We start from the raw sequence: 20,111 nt of genomic DNA, 5'->3' as shown, positions 1-20,111 counted from the left end.
ACTGTAAACAAAGTAAAAACTAAATTGCTATATTTAGTGTATTAAACCTCTAAAGTGTCCTCACCAATTATGCTTGTTTTAACCAACAAACTATTAAACAAATAGATTACTCCTTGAAAACTTTACAGTATAATAAACAAAAGTATGAACGACCACTGCGCAAACAAGAGCTAGCGTTAGCAGCTACTTGTGCTAAGTAGCGGCTAATGTAGCTACAGATTAACCCATGAAACTAGTATCATTTTATGAGATAAAAGTTAATTTAGAGGTGGAACAAACCAAACAAATCCTTTCACTGCTTATGACATTCAAAGTCAACCCATGACGTTGAGAAATACTCACACAAGCAACAAGAAGTAGTTTTAAAGCTAATTTAGCTCTCTTGCTTCAGCTGACGGCAGAACAAAATCACTTCCGGTTCGCCATGAAGTCACTTCCGATCCGCCGCCAAGTCTCTAAAACCAACATAGATCCAGCTAGTGGGAAAGGCGGACCAAAGCAAAAGTTCTTTCTAATGAAATTTAAAAGCATCACAAGAGTTTTAACTAATTCCAAAAACAAAGACTGAGGAATAATCTGAGAATGTTTAATCATTCCACTGTCACAAAATGTTAATTTTAGCCTCAAAGTACATACATATACTATATTATTATTATTATTATTATTATTATTTAATTTTACTGAATGATGAGGATTTCATGAGAACTAAACAGACTTTCTGGGCAGATTTGCAAGATTTTGGTCATTAGGTTTGTGTAGAAATAAAATAAGGTCTAATTTTCTTTAAATACTAAATTCAACTTGTTTATTAACATAAAGTAAAAGGTTTTCTGCATGTGTGTGTTGGCACAATGCTTGGACTAAGATATTAAGATTTACCAGCTAAATATAGTCAAATAAAACTATATGTTTACATTAACAAAAAAAATTAATTGACTTTCCAAAAAGAAAAGATGATCAACACAAAGTGTATCTTTGAATTTAAAGTTGTGCTTTAAAAATGTCTAAAAAGAAATATTTTTAAATTGATTCTCTGTTCTTGGTTTATTCATAATTTCTTGTAATTGGTGAAATAAATGCACCAAAATTTGTTCCCAATAGAAAACAAACATTCTCAATACATTTAAACATGTAGATATAGTAGCTTTAAAAAATCAAAATAAGTAAAACATTTATCATCTCTTCTTTTTAAACGTAAATTTTTTCTGTTTAAAGGAAAATTATAAAATTTTTTGGCAAAAAGAAATCCTTCACAAAATAAAATTAACTGAAGTTGACCCAATTTAAAAAATTTAAATAGAAAAATAAATAATTTTTTTAAAGTAAAGTATTTGGGCTATTTTTAAAATTTTGAACTTAAAAAATAATTTTCACCAAAAAAAGATTCTTGACACCAAAAATAAAATTTTCTCTAAATAGACATTTTGTAATAGTTATTTTTACAATATGAAAATAAGTGAAACGTACATTTTTTTTAAGTTACTCCTTTTTTATTATTTAAGACAAATTATGAAACGCAAACTAATTTTGCAACACCTGGAATGTAAAATGTTCTGGAAATAGAAGCTTTTATGAGGCACTATTTTCTGCAGCGGATTAAGACGTTTGTGTTCATTGCGTCTACAGAATCCTACTGACAGAGGGAAGCATATAAATTATTAAAAACTTGTTGATTATTATTGTTTAAAGCATAAACAGGTGGAAAAATCTGGAAACTATGTTTAGCTACATCTAAATGAGACGTAAGCCGCAGCACCGAGGTCAATTCGCTTTGATCCGCCTGAAAATGAGCACCGAAACTGTATCTAATTAGCATAATAATGAGCAGCAGACGCTTTATCCACTGCAGCTCTGGAATAATGTGGATATGAGAGCAGGAAGATGCTGCAAGTGAGGAAAAACGAAGCGCTGAAGGGTTCGGTACTCTGTAATTTGGCTACTTTTTATTCGAGCAGGGTCATCTTCAAGAGAAAATTACAAATTAAGAATTCATAATACTTTTACAAAGACATTTCAGGAAAGATTTCTTCTTCAGTCATCATATCATACATAGTATTTAACAGTCCCTCTTCATTGTTTTTTCAGCTTAAAAAAAGAAAACAAAGATGAAGAAAGTGGAATTTTTTTTCAGTCGAAAATACAGTGTTTTCACAATTGTATAAAAGTTCCCAAATTTTGGATTTTTTCTTCCAGTAACTGGAAAGTAAAAGAAAAACAAATAAAATAAGATTAAAACTTCACAATGTTTCAAAACACAATAAATGCTCTTTTTTTACGTAAAATTTGCCCCTATGATCGACAACATGTTCCTTTTTACTAAAATATATCTATATATTGAAGAACTATAGTACTGTACACAACAGTATGAAATAAATAAAATTAGGAAATATAAAATGGGCCACATAAATAATCAAAATAAAAGAAAAAAACGGTTTGGTTGTAATACTGAGAGAGTTTAAAAAGAAAAGAGCTGAGAAAACATTGCACAACATAATGTAAACTAAAGGAAAACGGCTGCCTATACGTCTTTAATACTGACACAGGTGCTTCGGAGAACAACGGTGAACCATCTCATCATAATACTGAAGCTGGTGAAGAAGAACAAAACAAAAAATAAGAAACCGAACCGTCCTTTTACACAATACGAGGGTGGCACTTGCAGAAAAACACACAGGTTAAAAGGTTTGCATATAAGGCTTCTTTTTTCTTATCAAAAAACACCTTACAAAGGCTTCGTCCTTCATCGTTTTCTTCTTTTTATCCCGTCCATAAAGTGTAATTTTCCCTTAAAACGAAAGTCTCTTTAAATCTTCTTTAAAAAAAAAAAAAAACACAGTTTAAATTCCTTCATTTGATTCAATTCAAGAGGCCTAAAACAGTGCGGCTGGAGATGTTTGGAGAAATAAAGACGACACCGAAAAACGCAGGTAGGTGGTAATACTGAAGGACTGCAGTGCAGGTAATACTGCTTTTCCAACACTGTATAAATATATACATAGGCAATACTTTTTATTATTTTTGTTCATGATTATAGAAGCGGAGTGCAATTTGTACAAGTCACTAGTTGTGCTATAAATACTATGGAACACAGGAGGTTAGCACCACACGTTGATTTAGGCCTTAGTACTGTACATTTTTATTCATTTATTCGTTGTTCGGTTTGCATAATGCAGCTTATTTCACAAACCCGCCACTGATTTTTGAGTCCTGCGTCCCGCTTCAGCAGACGTCGTCCCAAAGAGAGCTTCCCGGAAGCTTCAGGCACGTGCAGCTTAAAACGCGGCGGCGGCGTTTTAAACCGAGCAGGTGAGAATGCCGAACCGAAAGACAAACTGAAAACTGTAAGATGGGAAGCTTCCTGAAAACCGTCCGTTACATGCCGTCCTCCATGGCGTCCTCGTGATCCGATTTGGTTTCCGTTTTGCCGTCCAGCGAGCTGTCGTCCATCGAGTGCTCCCCGTTCTCCTCCTCGTCCCTCAACGTGTCCGGGTCCGTGTCCATGCTCTTGCTCTCCTCCTCCTCCTCCTCCTCGAACTCGTCCCTCCGTCCTATCTTCGCGTACGTTCCGTCCACCTCCTTCCGCCCCTCCGCCCTGATCCCTCCGTTCACGCCGTCGTGCCTCAGGATGGCCTCGTGCTCCGCTGGGTAGCCCTGAGGAGTCATGCCCTGCAAGTACGCCCTGCTCATCAGCAGCTCGGTGGGCTCCAGGTGGCCCTTCTCCCGGGCCTCCCTCTCCGCCGCCTCCCGCTCCTCGGCCTCCCGCTTGCAGTAGGAGTAGCGGTGGTTCATGTGCTGCGAGTAGGAGCCCGAGTGCGAGAAGCGCTTCCCGCATTTGTCGCACTGGTACGGCTTCTCTCCGGAGTGCAGCCGCGAGTGCTCGATGAGATGGTGTTTGTGTTTGAAGGCTTTCTTGCAGATCTGGCACTGGTGCGGCCGCTTGCCTGCGGAGACGCAGAAACAGAAAGCGGGACGTGAGCGAGGCGCCGGAATCGCAAAAAACAACTCAAACAAATCACAACAAAGCAAAAAAACGGATTTATTGAAGCTAACAAACTGCTGCATCCTGGATGCACAAAGGAGAGTTACAAGAGATCCTTCCTGTTTTTCATTTTTAAATAGTAAATGTCTTTTTCATTTTCTTAGTTCATCAGTAACAGATGCTCCATTTAGCTTTAAGCTACTTTCCAACAACATAAAACATAAAAACATCAGAAAGTCAACAACTGTGAAAACCTGTAACAGATATTTTTACATTTTGTAAACAGACATTGTTAAAATCATCAACACACATCAAATATGTTGGTCCGTGTTCCACTTATTATTAAACAAAGGCAAATCTAAACAGTCTTGGTTTATAGGAACTCAGTGTTTCAGCTGTTTTGCACTTTTATGGAAGAATATATGAATAAGTCTCCATATATTCTATATAAAATCTTTGTCTAAGGTCATAAAGTTACAGTATAAATAGTACTAAACGCCAAGATTACAGTTATTTTTCTGTTACTAACAGCTGTTTCCTGATATTACAAGAGAAGTCCTTTATTTTTACATTTTGTAATTAATAGTCCAGAAAAAATGTACATTTTACTTTATCTTGTATGTTATATTATTGTTAATTATTCTTGTTTTTTTTAATATACGTTTTTTAACACTTTTTGATTTTGTTTTCTGGACTTGCAATCATCGTTGATGCTGTTATGCATACATTTTCCCACAATATAGGATATTTCTATTCTATTCTGTTTTTTATAGTATTATTCATATTATATACATCAATTCAATAAAAGTGTCCCAAGAACACAGCCTTGAGGAACACCAGATGTAAACAAGAGATGTTCCACCATTTTAACATCAATTTATCTTTGTTTAGTTGTAAAAACAAAGATAAATTGAATATTAGTGTCCCGAGATCACAGCCTTGAGGAACACCACATGTAATTAAACCCTTTGCTTCCACTAGCTGCTGAATTTCTAGCTGCCGGTTCAACAGGAACCTAAAAAGCGGCAGAATTCAGAACCAAAATGGATCCTCTGTGCCTTTTCATGTCCGAGCCGATAACTAGTCGGCTCCATAAAGCTTTGAGAAAGTCTGAGCTGCTGATACTGGACAAAATAAATGATGCAACTTGGTGAAAGTAGGTCTCTGTATCTCATCAGGAAGCTCCTGCAGTTTGGTTGATATGATTTAATACCAATAAATAATTATATATCTAGGTAAATTAATGTCTTTTAAGATAACAAAATAGTTTTAACATGATATGATTTGCTCCCTCTTCTTTGGCTACCTGCATTAATTTAATTGCAAAAAGGAACACAAAGTTTTAAGACATCACATCCCTGTCAATGAAGAAGCAAGTTAGGTGTTGGGTTACATATACAACTTAAGGATTGAACAGAGAAGGAAAAAAAGGAGGAAAAAGGGAAATAAAACAAAATATATAAATATATACTTGGAGGATTTGGCAACACAAACATTTAAAACATAAAATAAAAAAGCATGGGGTTTAAAATAAGGGTCTAGAACAGTATATACCTGTGTGTTCATATTTGTGTCTTAGAAGGGAACTGCTCTTCTGGAATGTTTTGTCGCACAAGTCACACGCGTACATACCACTTTCGGTCTTCTTAATCTTCTTCCGCGACAGACAGGAGTCGGGGTCTGTCATGTCGTCCAGCCCTGACAAGTAATCTGGTGTACCGTCAAGCAGGTCCCCCTTAGAGACAAGAACAGAGAGACAAAAGGCGAGAAGTAATAAGCAACGCAGCACCTCACAAACCCTCAAACGCTTAAAAATGGTTTAAACTAAAAGTGAGAAAACTGGAGCTGTCATTTATTTCAGGAGCTGTAGCTAAAAAATGTATCTGTTCACATGCTAAATGTTTGTTTTGTCAAAATATATTCAATTGCAATGTGTAGATGGAAGGTAAATGTGCTAAAAATTTAAATTATACAATGTAGCTAAACCAAACAACAAAACATACGTGCTAATGAGCTAAGTGCTAAATGTGACAAAACACCAAACAGTCAAAAATCACTCCAACAATCTCAATTAAGCAGTTAATTGTATTAAAAATAAATGTGATGCTGATGTTTAACTGAAAAATGCTAACTGCTAATCATGCTAATATGATCAGTCAAAACCCACTTTATATATTAGACATTTTATTTTTTGTGTTGCTAAATTATGAATATGGAAAAGCTGAATGTAATCAAATTTTCCAATTATTTTATAAACTGCAGCTCTCAGAGAGTAAAAAAATTACTAACATGCTAACTGTTAGCTTTGCTAAGCTGATAAAGCATCTTTTTAAAAAAACGTTGAAAAGTTCAAGGTCAATTTTAAACTGGTCAATTTTAAAGGCAACAATTTTGAATTCAACTAATTATCCATCTAGTTTAGTTACTGTGATTTTCTTGTTCTACAGAATCAGCAACATTTGCTAATCGATGCTAACTGCTAAAGCTACTACTTTGATCAAGGGTGAAAAAAACAAAAAACCAACAAAATATCTTTTTAATAACGTAAAGTCTTAAAAAATAAGACATCTTGGAAAAGAGTTGATGGAATTATTATTTTTAAACATAATGCTATTGCTAATTTACATAAACACCAAACGTCATGATATAAAGTAGCTAATTGATTTTAAATACACTGTTGAAATAATTATTCATCAGGAAGTTTTAGTTAGCTGTTTTATGCTAATCTGACAACCTATAAAAAATAAAACATTTATATAAAAGACTAGAAAAGCTTATAGAACAAGAGCATTTTTCAGAATAAATATATTTTTATTGCAGATTTATTTTAGAATTTAAAATGTTTAATATTTTCTTGTAACTGGTTTGCTAAAATGGAAGCTAATATAATATAACACAATGTACAGATGAATATCTCATGTTTATGAAGACAAATTGTTTTACTGGACTTTTGCAAATACATGATTTAAAATGAATATAATGAATGTTAAATGGAATAAAAATGTGAGTTTTTATTACATTTTGGGAGCAGAAGCTTTGACCAGTTTAAAGTAAACAGATATTTGAAAAAATTCTGGCTACTTAACTTTTATTATTAACCAAAAAAAGAAAATATAGATTGACTTTTAATGTGCGTGTAGTTCTATTTCAAAAGTAGAAAATATGGGTTTTAGGAGCTATAATTTATTTAAGTTAATGTTATCTGTGACAATGTAAGTCCCAAAATAAGTTAAAACAACCAAAACTGTAAAGTTTTTTTAATAGAAGTATTATTATAGCCAACATATTACATATATGCTATATATATATAAATAGTGCAATATAATACTGAGTATTTACATAATTAACGTAATATCTTGTCTGAGAAGTTAAACAGAAACACATCTTTGCTAACATGCTAACTGCTAACTATGTACCAATTGCTAATTTGATGAATCCACTTAAAATGATCCATCAGCACACACACATACACAGATATATCTGCTCAACATAATGTCATAAAATACTAAAATGAAATAAATACATAATAAAAAAGAGGCAGACTCTTGATTTGAATAAAAGACATGCTAACATGCTAATATGCTAACTGCTAAACATGTACTTTCTTACAACTCTGAAAATGAAATAAATACCTACTTTAGGAGTTAAATTATTCTATTGTAAATTGATTAAGATTTTAAATCTGAGGTAAGTTGAGTTTTTTGTCTTTTTCAGCAGCTTTAAATTTGGAGCTAACAGACACACAGCTAAACTGCTACATTTAGTGCCAAGGAAACAAAAAGAAAAAAGACAAGCTAAAGAAATCAGAGATACTTTAGATGTAAATATTTTATTTTGCAATCTGCTGCTGAATGGCAATAAAAAAATTATCTGTGACACCATTTATAAAGCCCTAAACTCCACACAATGCTACAAGTTCATGCATTTTTGATTACCAGCACCCAGCAGCGTTTATTTCTTATAAAACTTTCAGCTCTGGAATAATATCTCCCATTTATAACTGACAGCTTCCTCATTATGAAGCGCAGCTAGCCCAGGCTAATTTTGAACTCGTGTTAATTCTGCACATTCCTTTAAAACCGTCCCCTTTTATAATGAAGATTACTCTTAAATTTAAATTAATGGAGAACAATATTACAACATTAGAGGAGACGCGGTGAGCCATTCTTGAAATTGCAAGCTCATATAATGATTATAATCAGAAGGTGCACCTTAATGGCCAATATTGAGTCACCAAAGCCTGCTTTAATGAATATGTGTGTGATAATGTGAGGACCGTGTTTTAAGAACGGACCACTATCACTCTGCAATCAATTTGAACTAAACGCCTGTAGCTGTATTTTTAAAATCTAATTTAATAACTTAGAATAGGAAACATTATTAATACTTTTTTTCATCAAAATGGTTCCCTCTATGTTAAACAGCCTTCAGCATTCGCTGGTAATGAACATGGAGACTGTGCATTATTAATCCACATGTAGTGAAGAAGCTCATTTTGGCGTTGGCTCGCTTTAAAATGCAGGCGAAACCCGCAGCAGGAAATTTTAGAGAAGTGCACTGCTCCGGGCTTCACCTTTGTCATTTTTACAAAGGCCTTTCACCCATATTTAATAACAAATATCCCAGCTCTGGACGATAAAATTTGATGCTCCTTTCTTTTCAGGCTGCAAGGAAAATACTGCTACGATTCAGAGAAAATCTCCTGCTCGTGTCATTATCATAAACCTTTACACTGCTAATGACTTCTCGGTTTGCTCCCACCTCAGGGTGGTGTCCCAGCTGTTTATCTCCGTTGCCTTTGCCAGTTCATCCTACCTCAGGTGAGCGTTTCTCTCTCCTGACTCTTTTAATTAGCACAGAAATTAGTTCAGCACATTTCAGAGAGTCTAAGAGAGCCTGGGGCTTTTCACGAAAATCACAGGTGGCTCATTTACCTGGAAACCCGGTTTTCGCTGGTACTTTCTCCTCTGCTGCATCTCGGCAAAGGTAGCCGCCCCTGCTGCGTAAGTGTAGGCCATGTGCGGTAGGAAGCCCATTTGATCCATGCCCGGGTATGGCCTGAGACCCGGTATGCTGGCCTGCATGGGGGGCATGAATGTGGCCGGGGGGAAAGCGCTCTGTGGTGGAAGTGACGTATACAAAGGTTTGGCAGCAAACGGATTAATGCCAAAGATGGGGCTAGTGCTTTTTTCAAGGTTCCCATTGCTGGTTGAGCCTGAGAAGTCCTTCTTGAGATAGGCCAAGTTCAGTGGCTCTTCAAAGTGCTCTCGGGGAGACGGGATGCTGCTGTGGTCGATGGTGATGCTGTTGACCTTCGGCCTGCTCTTGATGGTCAGTGCGTGCTTGGGTTCCTTCATGAGTCTGGGCAGAGAGAGGTCGAGCGGCTCGGCTTGCAGGTCCTCCGACGTCAGGCTGTTTGGAGTGTAGGAGCTGCTGTGGGAGTTTTTGGAAGATGTGGACGACAGGTTCAGAGGCGACGGAGTGTTGCTGCGGGAGTGGTCCAACTTATCGCCGGCGGACTTGCCGTTGCTGCCGAACTGGTGGTTCTTCAAATGTCTAAGCGAGTTGTCACAGTTGCTGACGTTGTTGTGGAGCTCCGCGATGGAGGGGGACGTGATGCGGTCGGCAGGCTTGATAAGAGACATGGGCGACCTAGCTGCCAAAGAGTCTTTTGGAGGAGTTTGGTGGTTATTTGTTCCGACAACCATTTCCGTGTTGTTCCTGTGCTCTAGTGGTGGGGTCCTGGTAGTGCTATACTCGTACATCTTTCGCTGCTCAAACCATTCCTTGACAAATTCCTGAGGAAGGCCGACTGCTATGGAAATTTTGAGCAGCTCCTCTGAGTTGGGCTCCATGTTCATGGCAAAGTAAGCTTTCAGCACAGACATGTGGTCCCTGTAGGGGTGGAGGGGGCCGGTGAGTCCCTTCTCAGACAAAATGGAGGAGTGGGAGTTCTTCTCCATGAATATCCCTGGTTTGTTAGCCATCAGATTCTCACTGGGCTGCAGCACAGCTTTGATCTCCTCGTTCATTTTGCACAGGTAGCGTTCATGTTGGTGCAAAGGTATTGGCCCTGGGAAGGTTTCTTTGCAATACTGACAAGCATACGGTGTAAACATGTTTTCCGGCACCTTCTCCTCCACACCTCCTTCGAGCATGTGGTTGGATTTCTCTCGTTTGATATTGCTAATCTGTCTCTTTGAGTCTGTCGTCAAGCTCTGGAGGCAGGCTTTGGCTTCGTTCACTTTCTCTAATGTGTAGTCGATGATGCTTTTGGTGGCGCCGTTGTGATTGACCAATGGAAGACCAACCTGAGGCCCCCCTGGCGACGTCAACCCCTGCTTCTGCTCCTCCATCTGGTTTCCCAGCTCCTTCATGTAGGCCTTGAGCTTGGAGAGCTCCTCTGGCTTGCAGTCCATTTTCTGCCTGCACACAGTGTTGTCCACGATCTGGAGGACCTTCTGCACCTCGCTAAGGTTGTTCGCCAACTGACCTGGGTAGCCGCCAAACTGCGACTCCAGGCTGGCCATGCTCAGATGCTGCAGAGGGCTCTGCGCCGTCGAGTTGTGGTGGTTGACGCCCAGCGGACTGTTCCCTCCCATCCCTCCGTTCATAAACGGAACAGGAGCGCCGAACCCGTGGGAAGCCATCATCAGCTTGTAGTCGTTGAAGTCTAGCGGCTCCGTTTTGATGCTCATGTGGCTCCCGTGATCGGCGAGGCCCAGTGACTTGCCGTTCTCGATCTTCTGGCGCAGCTGGGTGATGGCAGTGTTGGTGGGTGAGGCGGAGGCAGAGGTGGGGGAGGAGCCCGCCTTCAGGTTGGTGCGCATGCGGCCGTTGACGGCGATCAGACCGATGCACTTCTTGCTGCTGATGTGGGAGCTGTAGGAGCCCGAGTGGGAGAAGCGCTTCTTGCAGTTGGGACACTCGTAGGGTTTCTCACCTGAAATGACAAACAGGAACATTTAGAGGAGACTTTTCTTTCAGAAAACAGACTTTTCATCACTTCTTAAGGTTTTTTGAAGGTTTTCTTTAGATTTTGGCAGCTTTTTATCTGGAAATTTTAATCTAGGGAAGACTAAATGTTCTCAAACTTAGCAAAAATGCTAAAGTGCTGAACAAATCATGTTTGGCCAATACTTTTGGTGTCCTTTGTTTTTTCCTAAATATCCAAGAGAGTGATTTAGATTTTCTTTGGATATTTGGTCCCAATAGTTGACCAATGAATTACAAAGTCAAAAAATTAACAAGTGGCCAGCAGGTTTTTTGGAGATTTTATTTGGATTTTGGCAGCTTTTTCACTCTGTTTCAGTCAAGTAACTATGGAAGTCCATTTCTGCCATGAAAAAATAAAAACAAAACAGGAAGTCATAAATTTGAGTTCTAATTATGAGTTTTAATCATATTTACGAGAATAAAAGTCCTATTTACAAGTTCTAAAGTCCTACTCCTGACTTTTATTCTCATAATTGTGACTTTAAGGCTCATAATTATGACTTCCTGTTGGATTTTTATTTTTCGTTCATGGCAGAAATCTTAACAAAGTTGCTTTTTGGAAGTTGATGCATCTTTTAAATCCCACTTTATGGATTTGCTGCAGTTTTTTTTTCCAGTAAAACATTCAGAAAATATTAGTCAACTGGAGATATTTTGGCGTCTGAGAACATATTTAATATCCTGTCATTGTACAAAGAAACAAAGATTGCACAATACCACAAATTCCTGCTGCTACTAGAAGCTGTTTTCCCTAAATATCTTCAATAAAATGGACACTTTCTGTGATTTATTCATATTTTCTTTAGATATTTGGTCCCAATACTTAAGATGAACAAATCAATCGGACCTAAAGTCGTGTGGTGTGTAAATCTCACCGCTGTGAATCCGGAGGTGCTCCTTCAGATGGTGTTTGTACTTGAAGGCCTTGCCGCACTCCGTGCATTTAAACTTGCGGTTTCCGGCTGCTTGGTTGAGCAGTTGGTGCTGCGCGGAAAGACAGACGGAGGAACGATTTTAAACACAATATTTTATTTCATTCTTTTAAAGAAAAGAAGATGCACAAACATGGCGAGGGTGAGAGTTCAGCAAATATTCACAATTGGTCGGCATGACAACCGGCCAACGAGGCGTCTTGGCTTCCTGTTCCCACCTCGGCGATAGCGGAGAGAATCGCATACCTTTTAATTTCCTGGACGCTCGGCCAAAAGGAGGACTGCCTTTACAATCTGGCAGCCCAGAAAACAGAATAAATGAAAAGAGGCTTTTTTAGAGCCTTCATTAGGAGCGCCGATCTGATCTAGTTTTTCATTAATTTTGGCCTAATCAGCTCAGAAAGTATCACCTGTACGCTCGCAGTAATTGGGTCGGCTTGTGGGAACTTGATTCAAAGGTAACGCTTTATAGAACCAAACAGAATTAATTTCCGAGTGGGACAACGCCACCGACTCTGCCCACATTCCTGGGGAGACAGATGGCGGGACACTGGGAGGACCTGGTGGGTCCAAACCTTCAGAGATCCAGCGGGGTGGGGGGCGCGCGCTGCATAAACAAACAGCAACAGCTGCTTGGCCCCCCCCAGAGGGGCCCTACCCGGTAAAGTTTCATCTGCTGCTAATAGGACACAATTGCACCGTCAGGCTGCTGGTGGGCGGAGACTGGATGTTTGCATATGTATAAGCGCTAATTAGTCATATTCTAGCTAATTGGTTAAGAGAAGGAGGAGTATTAGCGCTTGTAAACACAGAAGACGGCGCGTCGCAGCGCCTGTTTACCTATCAGGACGTAATTCTTTATGTAAATCTGAATCACTCCTCCTCAGTTTGGCTGTTAATTACCAAATGTACGTTTAATACACATGCGTGTTGGTTGTGTCTTGACTAATCAGCTTGTAATGAGAACGAGCAGCAGCAGGAAGAAAGGACCTAAAGAAGACATTGTGAAATCGTCTGGCGGATAAATAATGGTTGGGTTTTGTTCAGGCTGCTGACCGGAGCGCGGCCCGGCCCGGCCCATCTGCTCACACCCAGCTGGTGGGTCAGGTGAAAGCGTTTGGATCAAACAGCCTGAGCACGTCGTCCTCGCTTCATAGGGCGCCATGACGACCGCAACGCAGCTTGGTACGCCGCATGATCTGGTAGAGCAAGAGCGTTGTCTCCTGCCTGGCAGACCACGCTCAGGGGAAAATCAGCCCACAGGACGGACTCTCTCATTGGTTTAAAGAGGAACGACTCTGAACAGAGTTCATAAGGGTTTTTAAAAACAACTTTCACAAATTTTTAGAGACGGCAGGACTTTATGTAATTTATAAAAACAAACATTTGGAATGAAGCTGAAGAAAATATTTCTGAGGTGGAAGAATGGATGGATGGATGGATGGATGGATGGATGGATGGATGGATGGATGGATGGATGGACAGATGGATGGATGGATACCCTGTAAATTCTCTCTCTCCCTCCCTCTCTCCTCCAGTCTTCATCTGCTCTCAGATTTACGGCTCTAATTTCCAAACTTATAATTACTGCCAATGTGCAGAAAGTGGAGTTAAACATCCGTGGCTGCCGGATGCTCGACTTTAAGGTGATTCATGCTAACTTCCAGCGGATCCGCGTCACATCCCGGCCGCGCGCGACATAAATCGCGGCAGAAGATCCGAGCGTACACAGATGTTGATGCGGTGCATGAAATTAGAAGTGGAGGGAGGGGGCTGAGTGATGGAGAGCCCCCCAATACCCCGCCGCCCCGCAGCACAGCAGCATTAAAGGCCAGGAGTGGAGCGAAGTTAAGGAGCTGATAAAAATTTCCAAATTGGAAATTAACACAATCATTCGATCGTGAACACGAGGCTGGAAAATCATATCAGAGAGGGCCATCAAAAAACCATTTAGGGCCTCAATTAAAGTTATTACCATTAAAGGATCTGCATCTTCAAAATGCCATGAAAAATTAATAATGATTGCCAATCAGAAAAAAAATGATCGGGGCGCGATGGGGATGAAATGAAACAGGCAAAATGGAGGAAGCTCCGCCTCACCTGATCCCTGGCGGGCTTGTGTGTGGCCATATGCCGCTCCAGCTGAGTGCGGTAGGCGAACGTGTAGTTGCACAGGGGGCAGGCGAAGTTCTCCTCGTTCTTCTCATGGCGGTACTTGATGTGCTCCTTGAGCGAAGTCAAACGCTTGTAGCCCCGGTCGCAGTAGGGGCAGGTCAACAGTTGGGCGAAGGCATCTGGCGTTCCAGGTGGCAGGTCTGTAAGAGAGACAGCAGGGGGGGTGAGGCAGGCCAAAAGGTCAGAGGATCAATGGCAGCTAATGGGCAGCGTGCCCACAGTGCTATCTGCTCCAAGGACAGCATCCGCTCAGAGCTGGCCCAAGGAATATATGAGCTAAGCGACTGCTTGGCACCTCCACACCATCAGGGGGCCCCCAAGAGCAAAAATCTACAGTTACAGACAAAAAGAATGTGTTCCTTTTGACCGGGTTGTTAAAATCTGGGCTCCTTTTCAAAATATTTGGTGAGTTTTTAGAAATATTGTATCAAAATAGATGTTAGAAATGCTCAAAACTTCTAGAAATGTAAATTTTAATTAATAATAAAACTTTCTTTAAATGTCTAAAAATCGGTCAAATGTGATTAATAGTCATTTCCTGATCAAGTCTCACTATGTAGTAGGAATCCCAGTACAACTTCATGGTTTAATAAAACAAAACGCCACAAAAACAACAACATGTCTCATTGTGTTTTAAAGTCAAAACCTTTGGGGTCCCAATGGGAACTGGTTCTGTTCAGGATGTAATTCAGGAGCCCAGGAGATGAAGGTATTATTAATTAGTGCTGTGCATCACAGCTAAGGGAAAATAACGCAGAAAAAACAGTGAAGAACAACTCAAAACCACTTTTTTCTCTTGCTCTTTTATGCTACACACAGACCCGTTGCCATAGCAACTGACTGACAACAGCTCCACTAGCTGCCAGAGCAGAAATTACATTCAAATTAACACACAAAGAACAGAATATTTAGCCTGTTTTCAGGCTTGACGTTTGTTGTGTGACTATTCTGCAGCATATTGAGTTTGTCAAAGTCAAGCTAGCATAGCATATTTTTGTTTTTAATTAAAACTTTACTGACCTGTAACACGTGACACCTTGGATCTTGTTTTCTAGTTGTCTTAGTGTTGACAATTAATAGGAAAACACTGTTTCACTTTTTCTTTTATATATCATTTGTACATTTAATATTTAGCGCATCATGTTGACAATGAGACAGCTGCAACCAATGGTAGTCATCGTCGTTTTTTTTTGTCAAACATTTAATGTCACATTGTGATGTAACATGTCTATATATATTTTTTAAACAACATTGAATAATATAAATGTTATTCTTATTTTTATAATTGCTACACTGTTGGAGAAATATATTAAAACTAAAACAAATACTGAAACTAAAAAGGCTGATTTCAAAATCACATTGTTTTGGTTTGCTACACCTGAAGATTAAAAATCAATATTCATATCAACACCAGTATGATGGGAGTTAATTACAAATGATGGTTTGTTACACACTTTGACTAGAACAGGAGTGCTGAGGCGTTTGGTGAGGACCTGTCGGTTTGGGGCCCACAAATGAAAATCTGCCGCAGCCCCCAAAAAGCCTTGGGTCGGCCCTGCATCGGCTGGACTTCACCCTCCTTTCCTTTATGACCAACCCGCCCATAAACTGACATTCTCCATCCACCCCTCCTGCCACAAGATGTCTGCCGCATGAATCACTGAGGCGTTCAAATCCCGCCTCAGAGGTGCTGCTATCTGATTTCAAGAGGCTGCCCAGCTGTTGCTGTGAGGCTGTAGGTAAACACCCAGGCATCCGGCGAATCTGTGGGACCAACAGCTGCCCGCTCGTGTCAGCGGGAAGAGCCGCTGCTCGCTTTTCCACAGATTCCAGCCGGACAATCTGTTACCGCGGGATTCACGCTTTCTCACGGATTACCGAAACGCTTCGTTTCGGGAGGTTTTAAACGATAAAACGCTGATTCTGGGGTTTCGCAGCTGCAGCTTTTCAAAACAAAACTGAGTAAATACGGAAATGTTGAAGCTTGAAAGACTAAACTATATTTTAAACATGCTTTACATTTACACTTATATTACTAAAACGTTAAATAATTTACATATTATGTTTTCAAGCCTTTATTTCTGTTAAATATGACGATTTTCTACTTACAGTTGACGAGAACGCAACATTTAAAACTACAATATTACATTAGATCCATTAAAAAGAACATTTTAATACAGAAACATAAACTTAATTTTTTCATTACCTGCTTAAAGATTGTTATTTTGTCTGGAATAACTCTATTAACCTCTTAATAGGTGTTTTAATGAAAGACACATCTAAGGACGAGCATTGCAAATTGCTAAAGTATAAAACATGTTAAATGTATATACTTTACTGTTTTTGGACAAAATATAAGTTTTCTTTCAATTAAAACCTTTAATAATCCAGTAAATCTTCCATCCTGATATTAATTCAGATCATTGTTAAAGTTTAGTAGAAAAAAAAAGTTTTTTAAAATATTTTTTGTAATAAACATTAGTAAAAATACTCCAAATTGTTCTGAGAGAAGATTTTATAAAGTTATCAACTTAAATATAAAAATAAAATGAATAAACATGCTCAGAAATATTTTTCCATCACATATTTAGAGTTTAAATGTCCAAAGTGATGCAGAAGTGACCATATTTCGGATGTTTGACCGGAGTCGTACCGTTTTCCTCGGGTCCCGTTGCCTCCGGCGTTCCCAGCCGGCTCAGCTCCTCCGGGGCTTCTGGGTAAATGATGGCGGTGTCGCCGCGCTGCAGGTACTCGGCGATGCTCACCACGTGGCTGTCGCCGTCGTCCAGCTTTCGCTTGGCGAAGAAGTCCTCCAGCTCTGAAGTGCAATCCATGCTTTTGACTGCAGACAGGAAGGAGGAAGAAGAAGAAGAAGGAGAGGCGGTGAGATAAATCGAATTCACTTTTTTTTTCCTCCTCAGAGAAATGTCTTACAGGAGAATATTGGGAACATTGGGGAGGAAATGCGATGAAGATAGCCACCCTGAAACATTGCAGCAGTGCTTTGGGAGGGATATATCTAAATTACCGGGTTTGCTTGTCATGCCATGTCTGCTAAAACAAGAACTGTAACTTAATCCGGGCAAAAATCAGAGATAAATGTGCCACTATGAGCTGCTGAGGAGAAAACTTCACTGACCTAATTTACCTCAGACAGAAAATCTGATTTTCATGTCAGGAAAATAAAAAAACAGCACCCTCATTCACGTATAACCCCACATATATACACAATCACGGCTTAATCAGCAGCAGTGCCACGTTTCTTTCTATCAGCTTTCACATAAAAGGTCAATCAAGAGGCCGTGGCTTTTGTTGGTTCTGTGTCGAACAGATTACCGAGGCCAAACCACAAGCCGGAGCACGAAAGGAGAAGAAAAGAGACACGCTCTGCCATGGCTGAGCCCAACGTGTCTTAAGCCAGCCAAAGTGCTGAGGCCACACAATGTGAAATTATTTCCCAGTCCCCTCTCTTCAGGGAAACTCTTAAGCTGCAGCCTGGAGATAGCTGCAAACAAACAAAAAACCCAAAAACCTGAGCAGAAAGGGAAACGGCAGCCTTCATTAGTCGAGCTGACTTTCAGAAACACACAAACATTCGACGTTTGCAACCTGCAGATTTTCTTTTTTCCGCTTTGGCGTCTCATCAGGCGTCCTCCCCTGTTAATGAGGCTTTTAAACCGCGAGCCAAGGTGAGGTTTAAAGAGCGGTTTGTTCGGCAGCCAATTTGCAAAAGGTCAAGGTAGTAGATATTTGGATGTCAAAAATGGCACTGAAATGTCACCGGTGCCAATGGATCACTTTGGAGACGTGTGACGGCAGGATTTACAGCATTCTGCTGAGCTAATTGAGATTGTTGCATTGACGATTGATCATTCAATCCAATCTAAGAGCAAACGCCACGTATCGCGTTTGGATGGAATACATAAGGGGAGAAACCTTTATTCCAGCAGCGCAGGAAATCACCTGGATCAGAGTGTGCTTTGGCACTGCGACGTGATCGAACTGCTCATGCCTTTAAACAGAATCACATGTGATCCAGTGGCGGAGAGCTCCGACTGCATCGTTTCCAGAGAAGAAAAACTCCTTTAAAGCGGTTGAAATGGAAAACATTTGCAGCATTTGGAGCGGGAGAGAGAAGAGAAAACACCACAACGAGCGGAGAGTAATCAAAGCTGAAGTTAAGGCTTTGAGGCGGGCCTGCGTGGCGTTCTGTGGGGTGAATTCGGTTCAGCAGAGCAGCGGTCCAGGCCAACTGTTGAGGTGGCCCGGATGAAATCATGGAACGGAGGGGCGCGTGGCGGCAAATCAGCCCCACACCTCAGAACGCGACATGGCAGCTCGGGTTCAGTTCACCAGAACAAACACTGTTTAATTAGTGGTTTGTTTTTTCTGTTTTTCAGGGGCCAACGTTAAGACATGACCGGCCTGTGGGTGGCACAACGTCTGACGTGTTGTTTTCTATTACAGGATGGTGACGTTTGGCTACGTCCCTCTCTGCTGCGCTACGGCTCAGCGACTAGCATTCGCTAAATATTTCTTAGTTCTGGTTGGTTGACACAGTCTTGTTTTTGGTGGTCTTTTCTTTGTTTGACTTGTCCAAATTTAAGCTAATGTTAGACTTCCGGTGTGTTCGGGTGTGACTCGGTTCAATTGGTGATCAAAGTTGCAACATTTGCTACTGTGCGGTTCACTTTCACACTGCACTGTGTCAAACAATCCAAACTAACTGAAAAACCTGTTCCCCTCCTGGCCTGTGGGGGCGCTGCAACAAGAACTACTGAAGGAAACAACACAAAAACCCCTGAAGACACTGAGGCAAACTACCTTCTTCACAAAATGGAAACAAAAATGGAGTAGCGTCAGATTTTAGCGGTTGAATGACTTCTACAATTGGCATTGCTCTTGTTAGCTCTAGGCTAATATGTTTGTTTTGGTTGAATTTACCCAGAATTCCCTGCACTGTAGTACACTTCCTGCTTTTGGAGCGGTTTCCGGTTCACATATACTTTCAAACCGAACCAGACTTCCCTTCAACTGAACCGAGACAGAGGTTTGTAGGCGGACCCGAGGTCATTTTTTGTTCCGCATCAGAGTTCACGCCTCCCCAAATGAACCAAACTTTCTAGCCAAACAAGCTGGAGGTTGATGAAAGTGGACTAAACAGGACTGGTGTGAATGTTGTATGACTGAAAGGTAGGGATTTCAGAAAATGTATCAAAAGATTGTAGAAATTGAACATTTTATGCTTCAAGTTAACAAAACACTTTTGTGCAGCAACACTTAATTGTTTTTCAGGTTATTGACGTTTGATTAGTCCTGATTGACCCAACATATCAGTGAGAGAAGATCAGAGGCCAAAGACAGGAGGTCTTAACTCACCTGTACCGTTTCCAACTGCCTGTAAGGTGGCTTCTGGCCCCAGGGCATCAAAATCATCTTTTATTTCATCTGCAAACACAGAAGAGACAGAATAGGTAGGGAGGGTGAGTGATGCTGACAACGAGGCCTTTAAGAAGAAGAAGAAGGTATGGAGAAAGCAATAAAAGCACCGCTGTGCATCGCAGCGTGCCGCTGCTTTGTTCAGCATGCCTAATGAATGCTATCAACGGGGCCAGACAGTGACTTATTTACCTTTAACATGACAACAAGCGGCAGGGGAGGCGAAGGAAGCTTCAGTCGCCAAACACGGCGATTAAATACAACACGGAGCACATCCACCTGAGCAATCACAGAGCTCCAGCCAACACGCCGGCTGAGCTTATTACTCCCCGGCTGTGACGCCGCTGCAGTCCTCTGCATGCACGATCACGCCTGCTTTATCGCTCGTCACGTGGTGGATGCCTCTCTATCCGAGCCATTGTGAAACGCGCTCGCATTTTTGTGATTCGCCGCAAAGCCCCGGCAGAGAGTCGGTGCCTCGCTCCTGGAACTAAAAAGAATACAAACCCTCGACCACAAATGAGTAGTTGTAGCTGCAGGAACATTTCTCGGCGGCAGAAATAACCTCATCGGTTCAGGGTAGACCTCAA

The 20,111-nt window shown here is 40.5% G+C and overlaps 1 protein-coding gene across 4 annotated transcripts in view; it reads right to left on the bottom strand.

The window, feature by feature from the left end:
• Positions 1-1,921: 1,921 nt before the first annotated feature.
• The window catches only part of zeb2 (zinc finger E-box binding homeobox 2), an 81,705-nt gene continuing 63,515 nt past the window's right edge, over positions 1,922-20,111 (bottom strand). For 2 of the 4 annotated variants that reach the window (XM_023329954.1, XM_023329955.1), the window contains exons 4-10: positions 19,462-19,530; positions 16,736-16,924; positions 14,008-14,222; positions 11,851-11,959; positions 8,914-10,922; positions 5,534-5,714; positions 1,922-3,941 (exon numbers count right to left, since the gene is read on the bottom strand). In XM_023329954.1, the coding sequence (XP_023185722.1) occupies positions 3,373-3,941; positions 5,534-5,714; positions 8,914-10,922; positions 11,851-11,959; positions 14,008-14,222; positions 16,736-16,924; positions 19,462-19,530 (3,341 nt within the window). In that variant the 3' untranslated portion in view covers positions 1,922-3,372. The remainder of the gene's footprint in view (positions 3,942-5,533; positions 5,715-8,913; positions 10,923-11,850; positions 11,960-14,007; positions 14,223-16,735; positions 16,925-19,461; positions 19,531-20,111) is intronic. The other 2 variants (XM_023329956.1, XM_023329957.1) reach the window with 1 other exon arrangement.

This window comes from Xiphophorus maculatus, chromosome 24, assembly GCF_002775205.1.
Source record: "Xiphophorus maculatus strain JP 163 A chromosome 24, X_maculatus-5.0-male, whole genome shotgun sequence".
In the NCBI taxonomy this organism is placed as follows: domain Eukaryota; kingdom Metazoa; phylum Chordata; class Actinopteri; order Cyprinodontiformes; family Poeciliidae; genus Xiphophorus; species Xiphophorus maculatus.
Note: the sequence above shows the minus strand (reverse complement) of the source record. Positions and strands in the feature narration are given on the sequence as shown.